Consider the following 22030-nt stretch of genomic DNA (forward strand, 5'->3'; position numbering starts at 1 on the left):
CTGTTACACAGTTGTTTGCCGTTCTGCGGAACTGGACTCGGCAGCCCTGGGGGTGCCCTGCTGCAGACGCCGGCAGCGTGCCTCTGAAGGTACCAAAGCGCCACCGGCCAGATTCTCTGCTGGTGCAAATCCATGTGGCGTCTCAGATGTCAGACTGCCGGTGACTCGACCCTTCGCACGTGGCAGCTGGGACGCGAGTGCAGTGCACTTGCCCATGGGCGCTGTGATTAAGAGGTACAAAAGCGAGTCCCTCCTATGGTCTGTGTATCAGGAAGGGCTTTAAAAACCCACTCAGTTCCATTCCTGAAATAACGCTGCCTGAAACTTGTTATGCAGTCGTCTTTAGCGACTGATCTCCAAGATCTTTAGCGATCTTGGAGAGGGTTCAGATTCTCTCCAGTGACTCCTCTAGCACTAGGAAGCTTGCCTCTTCAATATCTCACTGGGCAGAGAGAGCCCTAACTATAAAGTATACCTGTAATTTTACATTTAAGGGCACATTCAACCATATAAGACAAATGTAAACACAGGTATTAACAACAAACTTTCAGAAGTGGCGAAACAAATTTGCTTTTGCTTATAGCTTTGCAGATTGGGAGTGACTCCACTGGTATCATGGAGTATCATGGTATTATCGTTTTAAATAATCCTTTGCACCTGACTGACAGTTCTGGTTCAGAATCAATTTCAAAGCGATGAAGACCTGTGCATATTATTGCACAGCGTAAACATTGTTCCAATGAGATTTAATTGCCAAGAGGCACGGATTAGATATTAGCGTGTTAGTAACTTGAGAAAAGGTTCTGTATGGGGTACGCTGTTGAGTTAAGCCAAATCAGTCCCTGGGTTTCCTGGGGGATATTATGTTGCAGTTGCTTTCGACACCTTTTTGCCATCCACTTCCACTACAACATTACATTCCATGTACAGGCTCAAAACTAACAGATGATAACTCTGAGCCTCTAAGTTCAGGATTAAGAAACAAATGTACGGATCTCATCTGACAGCACGTGTTTGGGATCTAACAAACCTCACCCTTGGGCTTCTCCGGAGCCGTGTCAATAGCTGCCTTTCTTACATGGATGCTGTATCAAGACCTCTGAACTTGGCAAAAGCTAAGCACTTTCCTGACGCTTTGCCAAGCAATCAGTTAAGTCTTTTCACTTTCTGCTGAGCAGGAATCCGATGGGAAGAGCATTGGCCACCTGGTGACACAAGAACATGGCAAGAAACAGCGGTGCTCACCTGGCCAGGGAGAACTAGCCCAACTAAAAGCGATCCCATCCAAAGGCTGGATCTGTGCACCACGGCATTGGCGCAGTCACAGCTGATGTACGCCCAAAATGACACAAAGGCAGCATTTCACACGTGTTCCCTACGCCATACTGCAAAACTCACTCTCAACAATAAAATTCCAGCGGGAAGGTGCTCCAGGAGGACAACAGCTTACAGTGACAGTCCCCAACAGGCAGCTTCTGCTTCCAAACCCTCGCTGCCCCCCTTTTGCCTGGCCCCCACTTAGTTCTGAAGCTTGTCACAGCTGAATGGAACAACGAGATCCTCCTTTCAATCTGCCAAGACAAGAGCTTTCAGCTGCCCACCCTATATGCTCTGACCTTCATAACCAAACAAAGGAGTACCAACTATTCATTGAGTAAACCAAAGTGTTTATAAAAAAGACATTCGACATGGCTACTCAAACAGCCTTTACCATGTAGGCTGCTATTATCTCCTTCCTAATAAGCAGACAGTGTTGTTAGGAAATTCTAAAATCATGCACTGAGCATCTGAAAAAAATTTCCTATTCAAAACACACAATAAAATGCAAAATGGAGCTATATTTTAAGATGGCTGGGTATGGGTTTGTGCATTAGCACAAATGCCTCCAGAGAGGAAATTTTGCACATGAAGTACATTATTAATCATTTTCATATCAATACTTTTTGGGATATTACAAGAAAAAACACACGGGGATTAACAGATTTTGAGGTTCATAAAAGGCATTTTGATCCTTGATGACTTGGTTTTGTGTGCAGTGTGTCCCTGAGGACTTATTCTGACAGTAATTCTGCACCGAGCTCTATATTTCTGTTTGATTAAAATACATCTTCCGAAAAGGCACTTGCCGTCCTTGCTAAGACATCTGGAGAAATGGAAAATTCACCACTTCTTCTGGTAGCTTGTCACAAACACTGCTGAAAAATGCGTATCTTGTGTCCACAGACAAATGGGAAACATCAGCATTCCAGACTCCTGCATCGCCCCCTTTCTAATTCTGATTGATCACGGTTGTCATACGCTCCAGGCCCAATTCCACCAGGCACCACGGCTATGTCAGTCCTGGCGGGTGTGTAGAAGACACTCGGTGCACAGCAAGAGCAGAGCATCGGAGGGGAGAAGCGCCTTTTGCTCAGAGAACAGGCTTTCATCTGCTGCAGAACAACTTCAGGCAGCAAACTATTTTTTAAGAGTTTAAGGCGAGTAAGTTCCCATGGATACGTGTGAGTATCCCACATGTTTAAGAAGGCAAGTGTCTCACGGGCTCACTAATGCTTAGCGTGGCTCAATTAAACGTTCTTCTGCCGAAAGGAAAAAAGGGAGGTTGAAATTGGGTATTTACTAAGCAGATTAAGTAATTCTCTATTTAGAAGAATGTAGCACTCCACTTAGCTTTGCCATTCCATGTGATCACCCAAAAGAAATCAGGTAGCATGGCAGACAACAAACGAGCTCTGCTGTTCTCTGCTGGCCCGCTGTCCTGGCCGGTACATGAAGGCAGAAAACAAAACAGTGCAGAGAACAGCTTCAAAACAAAAAGTTGCGTGCAACTTAATTCTCAGAGATGAGCTATCTGTGCCAAATCCGGATCTTGAAGTCTGTGGCAGTCAGTCCCTTGACTGCCATGCCGGCAGGATTTGGCCCCGGTAAAGTATCCGCCTGCATTCCCAGCTGCTCGGTCCAGCTGCCACAGAGGAATGCAGGGCTGCCGAGGGCGCTGGCATGGGACCGCGTCCCAACTTTCAGTGCAAAAATATTTCCATCTCAGCGCCTGGATCTAAACTTTGTCAGCAGGACGGCTGAATCTGATAAAGCAAATCCCTGCCTGACAATAATTGGGGTTAGATCCTCCTCCCCGACCAGCATTCAGATCATGTTGGAGCCAGCTACTTTAATGAATATAGCTGTAAGCATTTGGAGCACTCGGGAGCGAGACACATACATTGATGGGCAGTAGGAGGGAGGAAAGCAGACTTACACGTGTGTGTATGTTAACTTTACTGCAAATTACAACCGAGTAGTCAATACAATACTTTTACAGAGCTGAATCCTACTCATACAAGTCAACGAGAGTTTCACTGCTTTGTAGCATGCCACAGAGAATTAGATGACGGTTTGCACAAAAGTACTTTGAGGAGGGATCAAATAAACACATAGCAGTCATTTTAGCACTCCGGTTTAAGCAGAAATGTTTGAAGGCATAAAAGCCGGTTAATTCATATTGGTAATCAATGGGAGCTGAGGGAGTACAGCACTCTCGTACCCTTGGAAAGCTGTCCTTCACCTGTGGGTTGCCCTAATCTCTGCTTTCTCTAAAAGCCGATCAAAACATAAGGCACTCATGGATTTTGCAACTGTCCCCAGATTTTCTACCTCACTGGGAAAGTTGTTGCCGTAGCCCTCATCCATCCATCACACCCGTACCCCCCTCCCCGGGTGGATCGGCTGTCACCAAAGCTCCAGTTTAAGCCTCACCGCCGCGCTGCCCGAGCCACACTCGGTTCACAAACCGTTCCCACGGGAGCAGGGCCCGTTCCAGCCGCGGTCTGTGCCCACCGCTGCCGCTGCCTGAACGTACCCGACAGACGGGGGTCCCGCCCGGGGCCCGGCTGCCCCGTCGCCCGTGGGGTTCCCGTGCCCGCAGCGAGCCCCGCGCCGCCAGCCGGGGGCGAACCGCAGCGGGGCGGGGGAGCTCCGCGGGGCGCCGCTCTGCCCGCCCGGCCCGGCCCCGCACCGAGCCCACGGGCCCCGCACCGAGCCCCCGGGCCCGCACCGAGCCGCCGAGTCCCGCACCGAGCCCCTGGGTCCCCGCACCGAGCCCCGGGTCCTGCACCAAGCCGCCGCCCGCGGGCCGCTCCGCCCGCCCGCTCTGCCCGCCCGCACCGGCACCGGCACCGGGGCGGCCGCTCTACCCCCGGCTCCGCACCGGGCGAGGGGGGAGCTCCCCCTGCTCTGCACCGGGGGTGGGGGGGGGTGGGCAGCTCTACCCCCGGCTCCGCACCGCGTCCCCGCTCTGCCCCCAGACCCGCACCAGGCGGGGTGGGTCCCCCCGCTCTGCGCCGGGGGGTGCAGCTCTGCCCCCGGCCCCGCACCGGGGAGGGGTCCTCCCTCTACCCCGGCTCCGCACCGCGCGGGGGTCTCCGCTCTGCCCCCAGCCCTGCACCGAGGGGTGTGGTGGTGTGGGGGGGTGTGGTGGTTCCCGCTTTGCCCGGCTCCGCACCGGGGGTCCCCCCGCTCTATCCCCAGCTCCGCACCGGGGGGGTGGGGGGGTGTCTCTTTCTGCCCCCAGACACGCACCAGGGGGGATCCCCGCTCTGCCCCCAAATCCGCACCAGGCGGAGGGTGGTCCCCGCTCTGCCCCGGGCTCCGCACCGGGGAGGGGTCCTCCCCCTACCCCGGGCTCCGCACCGCGGGGGGAGGTCCCCGTTCTGCCACCAGCCCCGCACCCGGCGAGGGAGGGTCCCCGCTCTGCCCCCGGCCCCGCACCGGGGAGGGTCCTCCCTCTACCCCGGCCCCGCACCCGGCGGAGGGGGGGGTGGTCCCCGCTCTACCTCCGGGCGCGGCGCCGCAGCCACCCGGGGGGGGCGCGGGGAAGCCCCGGCGGGGCGGGGGGCGGCGGCGGCCCTTGCCCCGAGGGCTGCCCGGCCCGGCCCTGCCTCCCGCGGGGGGCGGAGCGGCCGCCGGCGGGGCCGGGAGCTCCGGGGCCGGTGCGACGCTGCCGGGGCCGCCGCCGCCGCCCATGGAACCCAACGGGACGGCGGCGGCGGGGGGCAACGCCTCGGCGGCGGGGGGCGGCGGCCCCGGGGGCGGCCCCCTGCTCATCCCCTCGGCCTTCGGGACGGTGCTGTCGGTGATGTACGTGGCCGGGGTGGCGGGGAACGTCTACACGCTGGTGGTGATGTGCCACTCGGCGCGCTGCGCCGCCCCCATGTACAGCTCCATCGTCAGCCTGGCCCTGGCCGACCTGCTCTACCTCTCCACCATCCCCTTCATCGTCTGCACCTACCTGGCCCAGGACTGGTACTTCGGGGACCTGGGGTGCCGCATCCTGCTCAGCCTGGACCTGCTTACCATGCACGCCAGCATCTTCACCCTCACCCTCATGTGCACCGAGCGCTACCTGGCCGTCACCCGGCCCCTGGACACCCTGAAGCGGTCGCGAGGCTACCGGAAGGTCACGGCTGGGGCCGTCTGGTCTGTCTCGCTGCTCCTGACTCTGCCCATGATGCTGATGGTCAACCTGACCGAGGGGGGCAAGGCAGAGGGCAAGGTGAAGAGGATGTGTGCGCCCACCTGGAGCGTGGATGCCTACCGGACCTACCTGACAGTGCTCTTCAGCACCAGCATCATGGCCCCAGGAATCATCATCGGCTTCCTCTACACGCGCCTGGCCAGGACCTACCTAGAGTCCCAGAGGAACCCCCCTCACAAGGAGAAGAGCAAGAGGTCCCCACGGCAGAAGGTCCTCATTATGATTTTCAGCATCGTGCTGGTCTTCTGGGCCTGCTTCCTGCCCTTCTGGATCTGGCAGCTGGTACGGCTCTACAGCAGCTCCCTGCAGCTCACCACCCAAACCCAAAAGTGCATTAACTACCTGGTGACCTGCCTGACCTACAGCAACAGCTGCATCAACCCCTTCCTCTACACCCTGCTCACCAAAAACTACCGGGAGTACCTGCGCAACCGGCACCGCAACTTCTATAGGTTCACATCCTCCTTTCGCAAGAGGGGCTCCAACCTCCAGTGCTCCTGGGGACGGTCCATGTCCTCCAGCAACCAGTACGACTACAGCTCGGAGGCCCTGGGCATGGCCACGCTGAAGGACAAGTGAGGAAGAGGAGGCGCTCCAGAGACACCAGGACCAGCAGAGCATCTGGCCAAGGTAGAGCTTTGGGACACCTTAGCCCTGAAAGGTCCTAAAAACTCTTTTCTGGTGGGCACTAGTAAGGGGCAAGAAGTTGCGTGAACCCAGGTACTGTGAGATGCCTCTGAATTTCGGGCTGGCACAGGGCTGTCAGGGGGGTCCTGCCGGCAGCCAGCAGCCGTGTGGGACAAATCCTTCAGGGTTTGGGGTGCAGAAGGTGAGGGGGATGCTCAGATGCGCCGCAGACTCTTTTCCCACTTTGCTGTTTTGCCCGGCTCCGGCTCGGCACAGCCTCCCTGCCGTGTGGTTTTTGGGTGCTGTCTTCAGGGTGCAGCAGGGTCAGGTCCGCAAAAGTCTGAGGCTGCTGTTGGTTAATGTAGCTGCGAGCCCTGGGTTTGCTCTATATATTACCACTGCCTGATTCCAGACAGCGTAGAGAGACATTTAAGCCCCTTTTTCCTATTGCTTGTTACGTTATAGCACACTACAGTTTCACCAAGCTTAAAGTCTGTATTTTAAAATGCATTGCAGCAGCACTTTGAACTCCAAGCATGCAAAAATCTGAAGTCAAACTGTCAAAAACTGCAGGATTACCTAAAAAAAAAAAAAAAAATAATGCAATTTTTTAAGGTTTCTGCCTAAGGCAATTTGAATTTGCCACTGATTTATTTTTTTTTTAAGTTGGTCCCTTTCTTAACAGTCAACAGGGCTTGAAAAACTGAAACTTTACTGTGGAAAGAAAGAAAAATGTCCTGTAATCCTATCACTCAAAGACCTGAGGCTCTAAGAAAAGCAACTGAATTGTATCATGAGACTCATCATAAAAGGGACAAATTTATTCATGACATTTGATCAAAAGCATTTTGCCTCAGTGTATTCTGCTCATTTTCTCCCCACTTAGCATCTAGTAAGCCTTCACCTCAGATACTAGGGATGCCTGCAAGCACCTAAACAATTGTAAAACCTCAGTTTATAAAAGGAATGCTGATTTAGAAATGGACCATCATTGGGTTTCCCCTCAGGTGGTCACTTCACCCAGCTCGGTGGTGGATTTCCCAGGGGAGAGGCTACTCTTCCTGAGCTCATGGATGAAGTTGGGTTTGATATTCCTCTTTCTGGTCTGGGAAAGTGTCTGGGGAGAAGTAATGCACAGCAGGAGTTGTGTAAACTATTGTCAGCAGCTAGTGATGCCCAGGGACTCCCAAAACTGCAGTCACATCCCGACCCCCATCTGCTTGAGCGCAGTCCAGCCCAGCCCAGCAGTGTTCCTGGGCTCCTGGGCTCCTGTCACACACCAGACTTCAGGGTATGTTTGTGCTAGAGCAGAGACATGAAGTGCCACCACGGCAGCCAGGTATTGGGAGCAGGGAACACGGTACAGCAACATACTGGGGCTTATGCTCTCGACTAACAGCAAAACAATAAACCCTTCAGGGCACATGTTGGAGGAACACCAGGGAAGCAGGGTCCTGTGCCAGGAGTCAGGCATTCCTCTTGTAGGTGCAGCAGTTGGGAAACTCTTTGGGGAGAGGGGAATAGGTAACTCACCTTGCCCATATTACTTTTAGCCGTGGGACTGTCTTCAAAACATTGGTGACCACTTTGTTGTGTCCCAGTGTTGTGTACGCTGCCAAGCTGGGCAGAATGAATAGCCCTAACGGTGCCCATTTCCTTAGGAAACCGGGGGACTAACACACAGTTCATGTCAGGAATTGGCAGGGAGAGCAGGCTTCGACAGTTTTTATGAACAACTTTCCAGGAACAAATTCATTTTTTAATTCTGAAGTCATTGTTACTTTTCCTTTGCTTCCCATTCCCAAGGCTGGAAGTCACTCCCATATAAGAATAACAAAGATAAGACTTAACGGACAAGGCAGCATGGGAAGGCTGGAGTACGTGCGTCATCTGCACGGTGAGGTGTGCAGTGCCGTGCTGCTCTCGGGCAGTGTCGCGGTGTGGCCGGACAGACGTCCTGGTAGAGCCAAGCATGGCTGTGTCCCTGCCAGGTGTCACACGTGCCATTTGCCCACTTCTGAGAAAAAAAGAAAAAAAAATTTTTACGGCTATAGAAGGAAAACCTCCACCCTGATTTGGATGCTGATGTGATGCAGTACTGATATGTCTTGATTTCCATTGCTTGGCCCAAGGAGAAGGTCCTTGGAAGGCCACTTACCCAGCACAGCGTTACAAGGCTGCTATAAATGGGTGATTACTATGTATGACATAGTTGCAAGGCGTAGTGTATATCCATTCACAGGTATGTAAGGGGAAGCAGGTGATGGAAGAGCCGTATAGGTGTCAAAAAGAGTATTAGGGAATACGCTTTCTGCTTTAAGAAGACCACACGTTAAAACATCTAAACAAACAGTCTAAAAAGATAATAATTAATAAGATGGGAAAGCTGAAAAGGAGCTGTGCCTGGGGAAAAAAGGCATGAAAACCCAGAGCAGGTGGGATCTGCCCTTGTAACCTACAGTAAGCAAAGAGAAGGGTTTGATTTGGGGTACCCAGGGCACCTCGTCCACCCCTAGCAGGGATTCTGCTGCTCCGCTCAGCATCACGAATGGTGCATAGGGGATGTGCTTTCTGTGCCACATCGTCAGAGCATTAAACATCAAAGGATGGAGGAGCATCCAGATGAAAGATGGAATATTGGATATTTGTCACTCATCGGGTTTTTCAACCAGTATGTGCTTCGTCCCAGTCCCATCCCAGCACTGCTCCTCTCTCCCATCAGGCTCTGCTAAACCCATACAAAGTGACTTTAATGGGAGAACCAGTAAATTTGGGGATGCCCGCAAAGCGTGTCCCTTGGGCAGAGGAGACCTGCCTAGGGCACAGCCACTGGCGATGCTGCTGTGCGCAGGGAATGGTGGGCTTGGGCAGCGCAGACCCCGCAAACAGCTCCTCGGGAGCCTCTCACCTTCCGGGGGATCAGAGCTCAGTTTCAAAGGTGAATTACACCAACAGCATCCCTCTTACTGTCCCATCGGAGCAGTTAAGCTGCCACAAGTTGGTAGGTTTGACCCACTTCGTAAATATCCTGCAGGAGCAGATGTTTTAACTGAGTTCCTGTTGTCTGTCACTGGGCAAGCCTTGACGGCTCTTGGTGTGCTCGTGTTCTGGAAATGAGGAGACAGTCTTCACCTATCTTCCTTTAGCAACAAAACCCAATTAACCTGGTAGCTAGCTTTGGGAGGGGGTTGCTGCTGCCTGTCTATAGCAGAACCTCCTGTCTGGGGCTGGCACAACCTTTAAGTTACCCCAAAGGGGCAGCTTTGCCTGCTGCTTACGCCGGGTGTTTTGGGGAGGGTGCTGGTTTGGGTCTGGAAGGTCCTCAGTAGCCATAAGCCCACCTCCAGGGGTGCAGGTCACACCAAGCTCCTGTAAAGCAGCTCGGGCTATTTCCTACGCGAGGGAGAGGTAGGACCTGTCCTCAACACTAAAAAGGATGAGTCAGGACCCCCAAAATCATGAGGTTAAAAATGCATCTTGTCTCCACAACCACAGAGGCCACAAAAGTGTATGAAAATTGAGAGAGACACATCACCAGAATCTGGGTGATGGGACTCTGCAATTCTATGTACCTTGCCACCTACGGTAAATCTGGAGCATCTCAGGCCAGGGCTGAAGTAGCAGCAGGAAAGTCAGTCGGGCTGTAACTGAGCAGAATGTGGTGATTCCCTTGAAAACAATTTTACTTTGGCTATTCTACATTCCAAGAAGGCAAGCTATATGTACCCTAGGATCAGCTGTCATACCCAAATCATTGTGATCCTGTGGTTCCTAACGTGGATTTTGTAATTATAGATGAATTTTTGCTCCAGGTTTAGTGGCACAGCTACTTCTTCAGCAAAATGGGAAATGGTGATTTTAGGAAAGGCAACAGCGTTTTTCTTGTTGGGCCAGAGGCTGTTACCACAAAACTCCATATGTGCTTTATAAGAAAGAAAATAATTAAATCACTAGAAAATCTTTTCCAACACCCCTTAGGGTTTAGGTTATTACAAACAAAAACCCCAGCCCAGACTGGGAAAGCAATGCAGTTCCACCCTGCATGCTCCTTCCCTCCCGCAGTCTGAGGGGGTAACTGCCGCAGCAATGGCAATTCTTCTGCTTTCACTTGAAAAGAGCAAACGCCAGTGCTTTGTGGGACAGGCGAGAGCGGCTGGTTTCACCGGACCCAGGAGAATCCGTTTGAACCTTACTGCATTTTAGCAGACTTTACCTTCAAACATTTTTTAATCATCTTTTTCCCCACTTTTTTAAACCAAATTTGCAACAAATATTCAGAAGCCCCCGGTTACATTTTAATAATGAGTGCAAGCAAATCATTAACTTTTTTACTCCTATTTTAGTAGTCATTTTTGGTGCTTAGCGTGTGATTGAATACCAGGGAAGCCGGTGAAATAAGAGGTCTTTTGATGAGCATTTTGTACCTTGCGCCACAACATGCAGGACTTGCTCCCAATTGCACCAACCGAGGAGGACAGGTGGGATGACCAAGTTCATAGTCTGTTCCCCCATCAGCCTGATGAGAGGAGAAAATGCATAACCCCTGCAGCCAAGCCCAGCCCCCAAGCCATGGGAGCAGGTAACGCAGCATCTGAGAAACCCGAAGGCAGCCACAGAAATCCGGACACCTTTGTGGGAAGTTTGGCCGGTTCGGGACGCCGGGCTCTGGCCGTCCCATTCCCGAGTCCCTCTGGTGGCAGCAGCATCCTTCCATCCCGAGCGGTGGGGAAGAACAATGGCTCGTTATTTTCGGCTTTAAAACATAGCGGTTGCGCATGATCAGGGCACAACCTAACCATGTAACAGCATTTAATATCTTTAAAGTGTAACATCACTCCAGCATCGGAAGGGGCCAGGTCTGCTGGAAGAGCAGACAAGCCCGCTGCAAGGGTGACCCTCCCCCCCGCACGTTTCTTCCATGCCGAGCCCAGACTGGCTTTATTCCTGGGATTTTGCACAGCATCCTCACTGCCAGCACCCATGGCAACACCCAGAGCTGGCGACTAATTACAGTTTAGCCCAGCTTGGGGCTGGGGGTGTGTGTGCCTTATACCTGTGGTTGTTGCTGTGAGTTTTAAGGTTTTCTGGGGAATAGGAGAGACGTGGAGTTAATTGCTGCGGTCTGTAAGAAACACATTGCTTTGTCTTCAAAATAGTAGCCGCAGCTTCACAGGATACCCTTTAAAGTTATTGTTCAAAACGCGCGTTTTTGCCCTTGTTTGGGAATGTGTGTAAAACAGAGCAGGGGGGTGTGCGTGCTCTGCTGGTAGCTGGGGGGGGGGGGGGGGGGGGGGGCGCTGAGAGCAGGCGGGGGAGCTCGCTGCCACCTCGCTCAGCCAGACCCCTGGGGTGCAACAGCTTCTGTCTGACACCCGACATCGAAAGAAGTTATTGAGGTATATCAAAACACTAAATGGGACATATATTAAAAGTTGTTGGTTTTTTTTTTTAATTATAAACATTTCTGCGTCAGGAATCCAGCTTTCTGCCCACACCAAGTTTCTAGCGTGGTGTGTATCACCCTGGGGGAGGCTAACTTCATCTGAGCAGGTTTCAAATGGTCCAGACTGAGCTTTGAGATCTGTGGTCCCAACTAGAGCCGTCTTGCCCCCAGAAAAGTTTCTGATGGAATATACCAAAGCAAAATTGCTGCATTTTCCTTTTTTTCCTCACCCAAGAATGGTACAATTAAAACAGGAAAGGGAGGAATGAATCCTGAAGAACTCTTCTGGCATTTGGACTTCACTTTTCTGGTTCTCTCCACTTACAATTTAAATTTTAATTTCAATGAAACATTTTTGTAAACACTAGGAATGCTTCTACAGTGAGAAACAAGGTGAAGCATTCGTTGAATTTATTTGAGAAGCTGAACTTCGATATTGTGGCACACCCCACCCCAACCCCTCCATTAAGATACCTGGAGGGAAAGTAGTAAGTAAGTAAATTTGTGCCAAATCCACCCACCCAGCAATATTAGTCGTGCTTGGCAGGGGGTACACATCTAAAACCAAAGCGGTGCTAATGCTGGAGAAGGAAAATCTGCAGTTTGTCTCAGCTTGTTTAGGCCAGTGTCTCTCCAAGATGTCGTTAGCCCTTCCTTGTGCGTTCCCGTTAGGATCTTGAATTCAGCTCCTGAATTCTTAACTAAAACCAAACATGATTTCATCCAAACAAAGCAAGGGAGATTCCTGAAGCTCAATGTGGTGTGTCCATAAACGCAGCCTTTTGGAGACAGTTACCTCTTCATAGATGCGCTCCTCCAAACCTCGCCAGGGACGGCCATCAAATCCACAACACTTCTACGCCTTTTATCTTTTTAAATATCAGCTTGACATTTGAGAACCACAAGGTTCTTGCAAGAAGCCTCCCAGGAAAAGGCACTACGTAGCAATTACTCCTCAGGCTGCCTTGAACTTATCTTGCAAAAATCTGGAAGAAGGATGAAGAAGGTAAATTAACTGTAATGCATCAATGCTAAAAGGGGAGAGACAGTGGCACTCTTGAAGACACACAGAGGACACCTAAACTTTCAGAGGCATGCAGGTGCCAGCAAACACGCTGTGCAGGGCAGCAGGCTGAACCGGCTCCTGTGCCCAGCTGCTGCAGCATCCCCCCTTCGGGAGCATGGGGACACCAGCTCCTGGCGCCACTCAACACCCCTGTAACCCCACAGATTGAAACTGAGGTTCTGCTTTTTCTTCCTAACAGATTTTTTTTTCTTTCATTTAACACTGTAGAAGGGAATATCTTACAGCAATAGCATTATTATAAAATCAGCTGGATCCCTAGTTCCCTCTAGCCACCGCGTTTTGAAAGCAGCTTCCTGCCCCAGACAGTGTTCAGGCTCCGGCGCGGTAGCAGGACTGCACAGGGGGGCTGCAGCACCGACCTGCACGGTCGCAGCGGTTATCTGACCCCACTCAAGTGTATATATTTGTCTTGCTTCACATCATCTGCTGGTGGGGACTCGCAGGCCATTCATCCTGAAGCACTGGTGCTGTTGGTAAGTAACCCAGGCAGGCTTAGAGCAAGGTAGCTAACAAAACCAGAAGGGGTTTACGAGGGGATTGATGCTGGGGACACCGGTCAAGGTGGCACTCACCGTCGGAACTGGAGAGAGGTTAACTTAAACGGGAGGAGGTCGGAAGTCTTGGCTTCTTGTAGAAAACCACCACTGACTTGCACTGTGACCTTGGGGACGTCACTTATTCTTGTGCTGCTGTTTATTAAGTGCCTAGAAAACAGCGACACCATTTCCGTCATCTGCACGAGTAGTTTGAGGTGTCACCGATGTGCGTGAAGTGGTTTGAGATCCTCGGGTGAGACGTGCTATGTACAGAAGGGAAAAGGTCTCTGTGTGGGGCTAACTTAGGGTTTGCATTAGCTATTAATGGTGGAACAGAGATGTTTGTGTGCCAGAACTTCCCCGTGTCTGATGAACGGCAGCCGGATGGCGGTGATCCCTTACCCCACAGCAGTGGTGGCTCTGCTCGGCTGGCTTCGCGGGGAGTGCAGCTGAAATGAGTCCTGATAAGAGCATCATCATTTCAGTGTATTGATACCCTCTCTAAAGCCCCTCCTGGGCTGAGAAACAACAGCAGGACATAGAGTAGGGAAGCAAAATCTTTTTTCTTCGCCCCTGGGAGCCTCTTCTCCCCCAGGTTATGGCTTGGGAGCGCCGGGGTCTGTGCAGGTGGAGGCAGCGTGTCGCTCCCAGGCAGAGCCGGTGCCACAGCCTGCTGGAGCGGCGGGACCGTGGTGCAGGGGAGGCTGAACAGAACGAATGATCCCAACGCTCATCACCGACTGCTAAACACAGAGAGCTTCCCGGTCATTTTGTTGTTGGCATCTTTTTAGAATGATTAAATCTCTGCCTGAGGCACAGAACGAGCATCCCCGACAACAGGAGCAGAGGGAATAGCAACCCAGTAACTTTGCTTGGCTGTTTGTATTTGTTTGTTTGAATACAGAGGCTAGTTTATTGTGGCAAACATCTCTGAAATGTCAAAGCACCACCTCGATCTTTGCAGCAGTTTCTCTTTGGCAGGATGAGAAAGTGAAGCTCCACAGCCTATGGTGCCCAGCAGTAGGGAAAAAGCTCTCTGTGAATCTGGTTTAAATGGGGGGACCCCTGTGGAGGGATGGGCACAGAGCTGGAACATCACTTGCTCTTTTACCTCCATCCGTATAAGTGAATGTTTTCTCTACCAGGTGCTATGTGCCTTGGATATTCATTCACCATCTCTGTTATTCAGAAAAAAACCCTGTAAGAAGTCTTGGGTTTAGTCCAGTAAAAGACAAGAAAAAACTTCAAACCTGTAACTTCACAGCCTCGGGAAACTGTGTGTGTCCCCCCGCCTTTAGTCCTTGGGTTCACAGCCCTGGGGGGGCGTGGAAGCAGGGAGAGGGGCACCTCGTGCACGGGGAGAAGGGCTGTGACAACTACACCCCCTGCAAAATGCAAAAGTGAAATAGTGAAATAGTTAACTGCCACCTGGAATTACTCGTTGATCTTAACGAGAGCACTGAGAAATTGCTGTAGGCTGAGGGAAGCTTAGGAAGGTGATACTACCCCAGCCTCATGCTGCCTCCGGTCGTGGGGCTTTACGGATGGGGCAGAGGTGGGCACCCGCGGGGGCTCGGGGGGGGGGGAGCACGTGCCAGGCACTGGCAGCAGCGGGGGCTGATGGCTCTTGAAATCTCTCCTGTCAGGGTCTTGGTGCAGAGCCAGCGTTTGATCTGACAGCCATGTGCCCCATGCAAGATGCAGCCGAGTCCCAGCTCGGCTTCCTCGCACGGCTGCTTCTCTTCTTGCCCCGTTTACTGTGCCTGCAGTACCCCCGAGCACAGAGCCCTGCGCGGGGCGGGGGTCCGGGGCGGCTCTGCCCATCTGCCCGAGTCAGGGTGCCGGAAAAAAAGAAGCCAGCACGAGCATGTTAGCTGAGATCTCAAAAAAAGCATGAAAGCAGCATCTTAATAGGCATTTTTGTCTTCTGTCACATTGTTCAGTAACCGTTTTTCCCGGAGAGCTCTGAGGGGCGTGCTGCAGGCAGGTCAGTCTGCAGAGGGTCCATGTATAATTACAGACTCATGCCAGGACCTGCCTTAACGATGCGTGTTCCCATCGCTCGCCTTAGATGGCATCTCCTGCCCACGGGGAAGACGAGAGTATTCACAGAAAGACCGTGGATCAAACACAACTGTTTAGGTTATTTGTTCAGTAGAAATACGTGCTTGTTTCTAGCACGTTACTGTCTTTGGTACTGTCTTACTTTAATCTTATGATTATTTTTTTCTCTCTCCACGTGTCCTGTCCTTTCCTCGTGTTACGTTGCCTTCTCAGCAACAAGTCGCAGCCTCCCCCAGGGGTTCTGCTTCCACCCTTGCTTTGCTCCACTGCCAACACCACCCGTCGGGTTCTGTCACGTGCCAGGGAGAGTTTCGAGGCTCTGGGAAGATCCCATACCTCCTGAATTGCAGGTCTGTTGTTTTGGGTTGCCCGCAGAGAAGGCAGGAGTCTCTGCTGATTTCCACAAGTCAGAAAGCAGGCAAGTTTCTGCAAGTGCCATTGCTATAAGCAAATCCTGCGACAACATTAGAGGAGATCGGGCTGCGTAGCTAGGAGTGAAATTTGACAAGCTTTGCCTTTGCTGTTGCTCCAGCTTCAGCCTCCTCTGGCCCCTCATTTAGGCTGGTACATCTGGTTTTGCAGCCTTGTGGTTTTAAAGGATTAAGCCATTTTACTTTATAGGATTGGGGCAGGAGGCGTTTTCCAATCAAGCCAAAAATAATTATTTCTTGTCCCAATCAGATTCACTGTCCACCCCCAGGCAGCTAAACCAATGCAACTGATGGAAGAGAAGCACTTGTGAAACATCTTCAAATCCCTTTTAAAAGTCACGGGTGAAAAGCTTCAATGCACTTGGGCTTGTTCTTGTTTAAAACATCACTCAGAGCAATACCTGGCTGAATTTGCAATCCAACCGCTTTTACCCTGCTACAACTAGAAATATCTTTAAGACTTGTGTTCCTGGAGGATTTGGGCTTTCCCGTCCGTTCTCCTGCTTCCTGGGCAGCAAGGCAGTGGCTTCCCCCCAGGGAGGCTCCGTAAAGCCTCGTCAGGCAGAACCACCATGGACCTTTGCCTCTTTGCCAGAGCACCCATGGAAACACGGTACCGCAGCTTCCATCCACGCTAACGATTGTTATCATGGATCTTCAGTCTGGAAGGGACGACACACTGAAGGACGGGGCACGGGGGAGCAGTTTTCCTTACACTGCCTCTGGACCTGGGGGTGGGAGTCGGGGGGGGAGGGGGTGCGTTCCGTTAAGTTTTCAATTATTTGACTCACGCTTCATGGGTTTGGTTCCCCGGCACATGAACAGCTGGCGATTTCAAAGGCTGCAGTTGGTGAGGGCAGTGCCAGGAATGTATGGTAATTACTTGCTGAGCTCATTATAATTGTTCAGTTATTGAATAATTTGGAAAGGCAAGCAGGGGGAATATCTGGTTAATTGAGAGCTCACTTAAATCACTGCTAAATTTAGCCTTCCAAAACAGTGCTTACCTTCCCCGGGATTGAAAGCCTTTGCTTACCCACGCTGCCGGGGGAGCAGGAACACTTTGTCTTTGACTCCAGCCACCAGGATGGCACTTGCTCTTCACCTTGTGGCGTCGTGGCTGTGCTCCTTATCCCCCGGAGCTCCAGCCCTCCCACACTTGGCTTTCACAGGCATTAAGATCTCTCTGCAGCTGCCATTAGTCTCCAGTGAGATGTTTAATTAGAAGCAACTCACCTGTAAGTGCTCGGGTACTTCTGGGACCAGATTCTTATCCAGTGAAAAAAAATGACATTACAGACAGAATAGCAAGGGATGAGCACTTACAGAGCAGGAGAAGAGCTTTCAAGCCCTTGTCAGGTTTCTGTTGCTGCTGCTCTAACACAGTTGTTGGGCAGATGCTTCTTTTGTTTGAGGTTTTTGATAATTTAAGGTTTAGGAAGCAAGTTGATCACCCGGAGGATGCTTTTCTGGAGTGTGGACTAACTTCCAGGGGCTCTGGGAAGTCTTCAAGGCAGTGATCAAGAGAGAAAAGCTTTTACAGCTTTGTCTTTACCTGTTGCACCAAGAATATCAGATACCTGTATGCAAATTCAGGCAGGCTTGTAACTGAAAGGATTTTATTTGAGGACTTTTGGGGAGAGTTTTGAGGGAGGGACCTAAACAGGAGGTATCACTTGACTCAAGATGAATACAACTTGATTTTAAACAATGGTTACATAATAGATTAAATAATTATTTTGCTTTGGGCTTCCTGTTTAAGTGCTTTTATGCTTTGTCCTAGAGTAATTTAATTTAACATCATTCCTCACGCGCAGTGTCAGCCAAGTGTAAGTACCACTGCAGATACACCCACGGGATTTGGCTGCCAGCTGGCACAAGCTGGTGGAAAAGGGACCCTCCTCCCAGCGTGGAAGTCAGGCACAGTTGTTTGCAAAGGACAAAAAAGAAAAAGCAAAACCTTGAAACCCTTGCTGACCACAGGCAGAATTAGCCCCTTTGCACTTGGAGAATGAAAAAAGTTTAGAGCCTCCAGGAGCTGGTGGCTGCTCCGGTCCCGTCTGTAGTACGCACAACATAAAGAGGAGGGAGAGTCCATCCTGAACCTCATCGTTCATAACGCACTTCAGAATCAAGTAAACTTATTTTTTCTGTTAGGGCGAAGGCATTAGAATAAGCCAGATCTTGTATGTCTGGAGACATCCCAGTCTTTTGCAAAGGCATCCACGAAGTTCTTGTAGCTTGCTTTTGGTTTAAAAGCTGCAAAAAAGGAAAATAATTTTTGAACAGGGTTTTCAGAGCAAACCCTGCAAGGTAAATTCTGCAGAACAGAAAAGCCGTCAAAGCGGGTTGATCTTCAGACCTGACAACCTTGACAGGCTCCTTGCAGCAGCGTCATTTCTGCAGTTACCCATGGTTACAAAATCGTTGAATGAAACGCAATCCAAACCCATCGAGGGCTGTAACTCTCAAACAGGCAAAACAAATGAACTGGAATGATAACCAGTCAAGTACTCCACTGGGCCCTTAATTGAATATTTTGCCAAACTGCTGCAAATCAACGGAGCTCGTCCATTCTGAGCCTGGGTTGCTGGGGAGATGAGGAAGCTCCTGGTGGGATCTAGTTGATTTTCAATATTCCATTTTGGTTTGGGGTTTTTTTTCTTTTGGGTTTTTTTGGTTGGTGGTGTTTGGTTTGGGGGTTTCAGGTTTTGGGGTTTTGGTTTTTTAAAGAGGGCAAGGCACAAGGCAGCTCTTCAAGATATCCTGTGATTTCAAGCAGAGAAGTGTTATGGGATATTCACTCGCTGCCCCCAAGGAAGAAGAATCAAGTTAACATATCGTCTAGAATTACCATTTTCTCTTCAGTTAGTAATTCCTTCTAAATTAATAAGGCCAAGACACCTACTTTAGCAAAACAATTAAATAGTACATCAATAAAGTAGCTGCCTTACATCAGGCAAGTGACTTTGCTTCATTCCTCCCCCTTACTTTCATCAGCACTAAATATGTTCTGCCCTGGCGGGTTAATGTTCGTGTGTTTGGGACCACTTCCACTCCCAGGGCAGTGATTTTTGGGAACGCCAGGCACGTCCCAGCTCCGGGCTGGCCGGGCACCCAGCGAGCGCTGAGCCCGGGGACACGGCCGGTCCCGCTGCCGCCGTCACTCAGCCGATCCTCCTGCATCAATCCCAGGGAAATGTTATTTAATCAAAGTGGTTCCTTAATGAAGCTTTTTCTAATTATTCTTCCTGAAACATCCTGCTTTAAGGCTTTATGCAAAATGTTTCTGCAAAGTAGCTTACCAAGTTCCAGAGGAGCTTTACACTTACCCCCCCCCCCCCAAAAAAAAAAAAAGGAACCCAACACTGTTTTAATCACTCAGCCTTGCCTCTGTGCTTTCTGGCCCTTCCTGCTGGGCATCTCTCCGGTTTGTGTGGATGTATGCCACGGAGGCAGCCACACGCTGATTCTGTTCCCCAAAGCTGGGGAATTTCCCCATGGGGAAAATCCATTTTCTGCTGGATTTCGGAGGTGCTGTGCTGGGAAGAGGACACCAGCAGTGCTGTCAAGATCTTTGCTTCCTGCAAAGTGTTCCTGTCAAAGCATCTTTCTGTGGCATACCTTTCTGTGGCAGCATGAATCTTCTACCTCTCCCATCAGTGTCCTTTCCTTACTGGTACTCGAGAAGCTACAAGAAGTCAGCAACTACAGAGTCCTATCAGCAAAGGATGGCTGGAGAATGCTGCACACTGATCTGAACTTTCAAAACTAAATGAAACGTCTCTAAAAAACTATTTCAGCCTCTTCTTGTGAACGGATCCCACTCTGCTGAAGTCCCTGGGCCTCAGTTAGCTTTGCCTTTCCCAGCACGTGCACCTGGGTGGTATCAGGCCCCATCAAGTGTCATTTGGGACCTTAGACCTTGCGGCTCAGCACTCACCATCACCTGGATTTAGCATTTGCTCCTTCTCAGCACCTCCTCAGCAGCAGGAGGTCTCACCCTTCCCATCACCTATAACATCTTGCTGAGACTTGCAAAAGAGCCCAAATATCTCCCGTTCCCCCCCGGAGTCCTTCCTGCTGCCACCACCTCCTTAGAGCCCCAGAGCTGGCAGATGCGTCCTCCCCATCCCAGCTGCTGACTGCATCTTGGACTTGACGGCTAGAGTGCCACGTCCAGCCCTCGCTGTACCCCGAGCCCCCTCCCAGGGTGGTCTCTACCACCCATCCTGTGAGGGGCCAAGGGACACCAGGGGTTTCTTGGCTCCCTACACGGGAGTGCGTGCCGTCAGGTTTCTTGTAAGCATCAGTTTTACTGCCTCCTCCCAACATAAACTGGACAAATTGATGGAGCCCTGGCCGTGAGGATAAACACCATCTCCATTGTTTAGAGTAACTGGCTCCTGCCAGGAGACACGCGCAGCTGAGCTGCCACCCTTGCTGCTGGGAGCCGCGGGCGGGATGGTGGTGCTCCCCCGGCAGAAGCCCTCCTCTGCTATCAGACACGAACAGGAGCAGCCCGTAAGGAGGATTAAGACTCGAAAAAGTCTGCAGTTAACTCAGCTACCGTAATAATCTTACACTTACTTTGCAATAACACAGAGGACTAGTGACCCTCCCTGAGTCACTTGTAAAAATCCCTGCCGCGGGCCAGCCTGAGCCTGTGCCCGAGCCCGGCGGTTGGCTTCCAGCTGCAACACACCAGCGGTGCAGAATGCCGGGGTTTAGGGGGTTTTCATATTTCAGATTAGTTTCATCTTTTTAGCTGTTTAGGAATGGTAAATCCTCGTGTGATTAGGAAGCATTCTTGGCTGTTACCTCTCAAAAGAGCTTACTTCAATATTTATGGTCAGGCTAGCAGTTTTGAAGGAGACCGAGATTAGATAAGCTCGTTAAGTCAAGCATGCGTTCCACACCTGCGCTCTTCCCAACAAAACAATACTTCTCAATTTCAAGGCAGCTAATTTAGAGGGAGATTTTTATTTGTCGCACTGACACAAACCTGGCCGACGGGCACGGTCCGTGAATAAAGCTGGCTGGGATGTACGCACGCCGTCCTCACCTTTCAGCCCTGCACACAGCTGGCAACCTCTGGTCCCCCAGGTGACCGCCTGGTGCAGCTGGACTACTCAGAATGCATCCAACGCACATGCCATCGCTGTTAGAGAACTAAAATCTTGTTCGTTTTAAATAGTTTGCAATATGCTCATCTTATTCCCACCGTTGTCGTCTCCGTACTGCAGAGAAGCCCTCACCCCTTCGGAGGCGGCAGCGGATGCCCAGGGCCGGTGGGGACTGCAGCCCCAGGGCAGGGTAACAGCCAGCCTGGTCTGTCCTGCTGCACCGCCGTCCCCGCACAGCCATCCACAACTCCCAGGGAAAAAAACTAAAGTTCAATAACCCTGTCCAGCCAGTGGGCAGGGGAGAGGCAGACGACAACATTTACTTTTCAAGTTAATTGATCCACTTATTCATTTGCTCCATTTCATTCATTAAAAACAAAGCTTTACGGCTCAAAGCCTTTTGCTTTTTTCAGCTCTGTCAAATGGTCTGAGGATATTACTGTTCCTTATGACCCCTGCCCTGCTTGTAACTTCCCTGTACAAGCCCTGAGCAGCGTCCGTGCGGTTGCAGCTGCTCGGGGTCCTGCCAGCCACAGAGCTGCCCTCACCAGGGGCCAGAATAAGTAATTTAGACCTCAACATCTCCAGAGTATCTCCCTGTACAATTCAGCTACAAAAAGGCTTTTGATTAGTGCCCTTCTGTGCATGCTTTATGGCTGAAGTATTTAATTTAAGGAGAATGATGAGGAAGAGGACAATTTTCAATGGCCTGCTCTAAAGCCTAAATAAAGATCTTCGTTACAGTCGGAAGGTGTTTAACTTTTATTGAAAGTGATAATTTTTGCAGCATGCTGGAATTCGCTGACTCACAAGCCATCTGGAGGTGCTAAAAGCATTTAGAAAACAAAGGCAAGAGGTCTCAAGTTCCAGTTGTTGAGCTGAAAATACCCAGGCTCAGGGGCCGCAGGCGGCTGCGAAGGTGGAGGACTCCAAGGCTCTTGGCACTAATAAATGTGATGTGAGCGAGCGCCGTCAGCACCTCCCGAGCTGTGTGCTTGTGGCTGGACACTTCCAAATGAGAACAGCCTTCCTGAGAAATCCACCTGCCTTCATTTTGTGCCTGGGCTGAGGCAGAGAAATGAGATTCTTGCTGCACGCACGTAGCCTGGATGGACGGAGACCCCCAACAAAACGCCTGTGCAACGAGAAAGGGAGAGGGAGATCTACCAGCTGTGTGCAAGCACGG

At 51.1% G+C, this 22030-nt stretch overlaps 1 protein-coding gene across 1 annotated transcript; it reads left to right on the forward strand.

The window, feature by feature from the left end:
* Positions 1 to 5009: 5009 nt before the first annotated feature.
* On the forward strand, positions 5010 to 6773 carry LOC121082781 (urotensin-2 receptor-like). The gene has a single exon (XM_040582435.1). The coding sequence runs from the start codon at positions 5018 to 5020 to the stop codon at positions 6107 to 6109; it is 1092 nt and encodes a 363-aa protein (XP_040438369.1). The 5' UTR covers positions 5010 to 5017; the 3' UTR covers positions 6110 to 6773.
* Positions 6774 to 22030: the final 15257 nt, after the last annotated feature.

The sequence above is a fragment of the Falco naumanni genome, chromosome 1, assembly GCF_017639655.2.
Source record: "Falco naumanni isolate bFalNau1 chromosome 1, bFalNau1.pat, whole genome shotgun sequence".
Classification (NCBI taxonomy): domain Eukaryota; kingdom Metazoa; phylum Chordata; class Aves; order Falconiformes; family Falconidae; genus Falco; species Falco naumanni.

Coding starts and splice junctions, on each gene's coding strand:
- LOC121082781 (XM_040582435.1), top strand. CDS start 5,018: ATGGAACCCAACGGGACGGCGGCGGCGGGGGGCAACGCCTCGGCGGCG.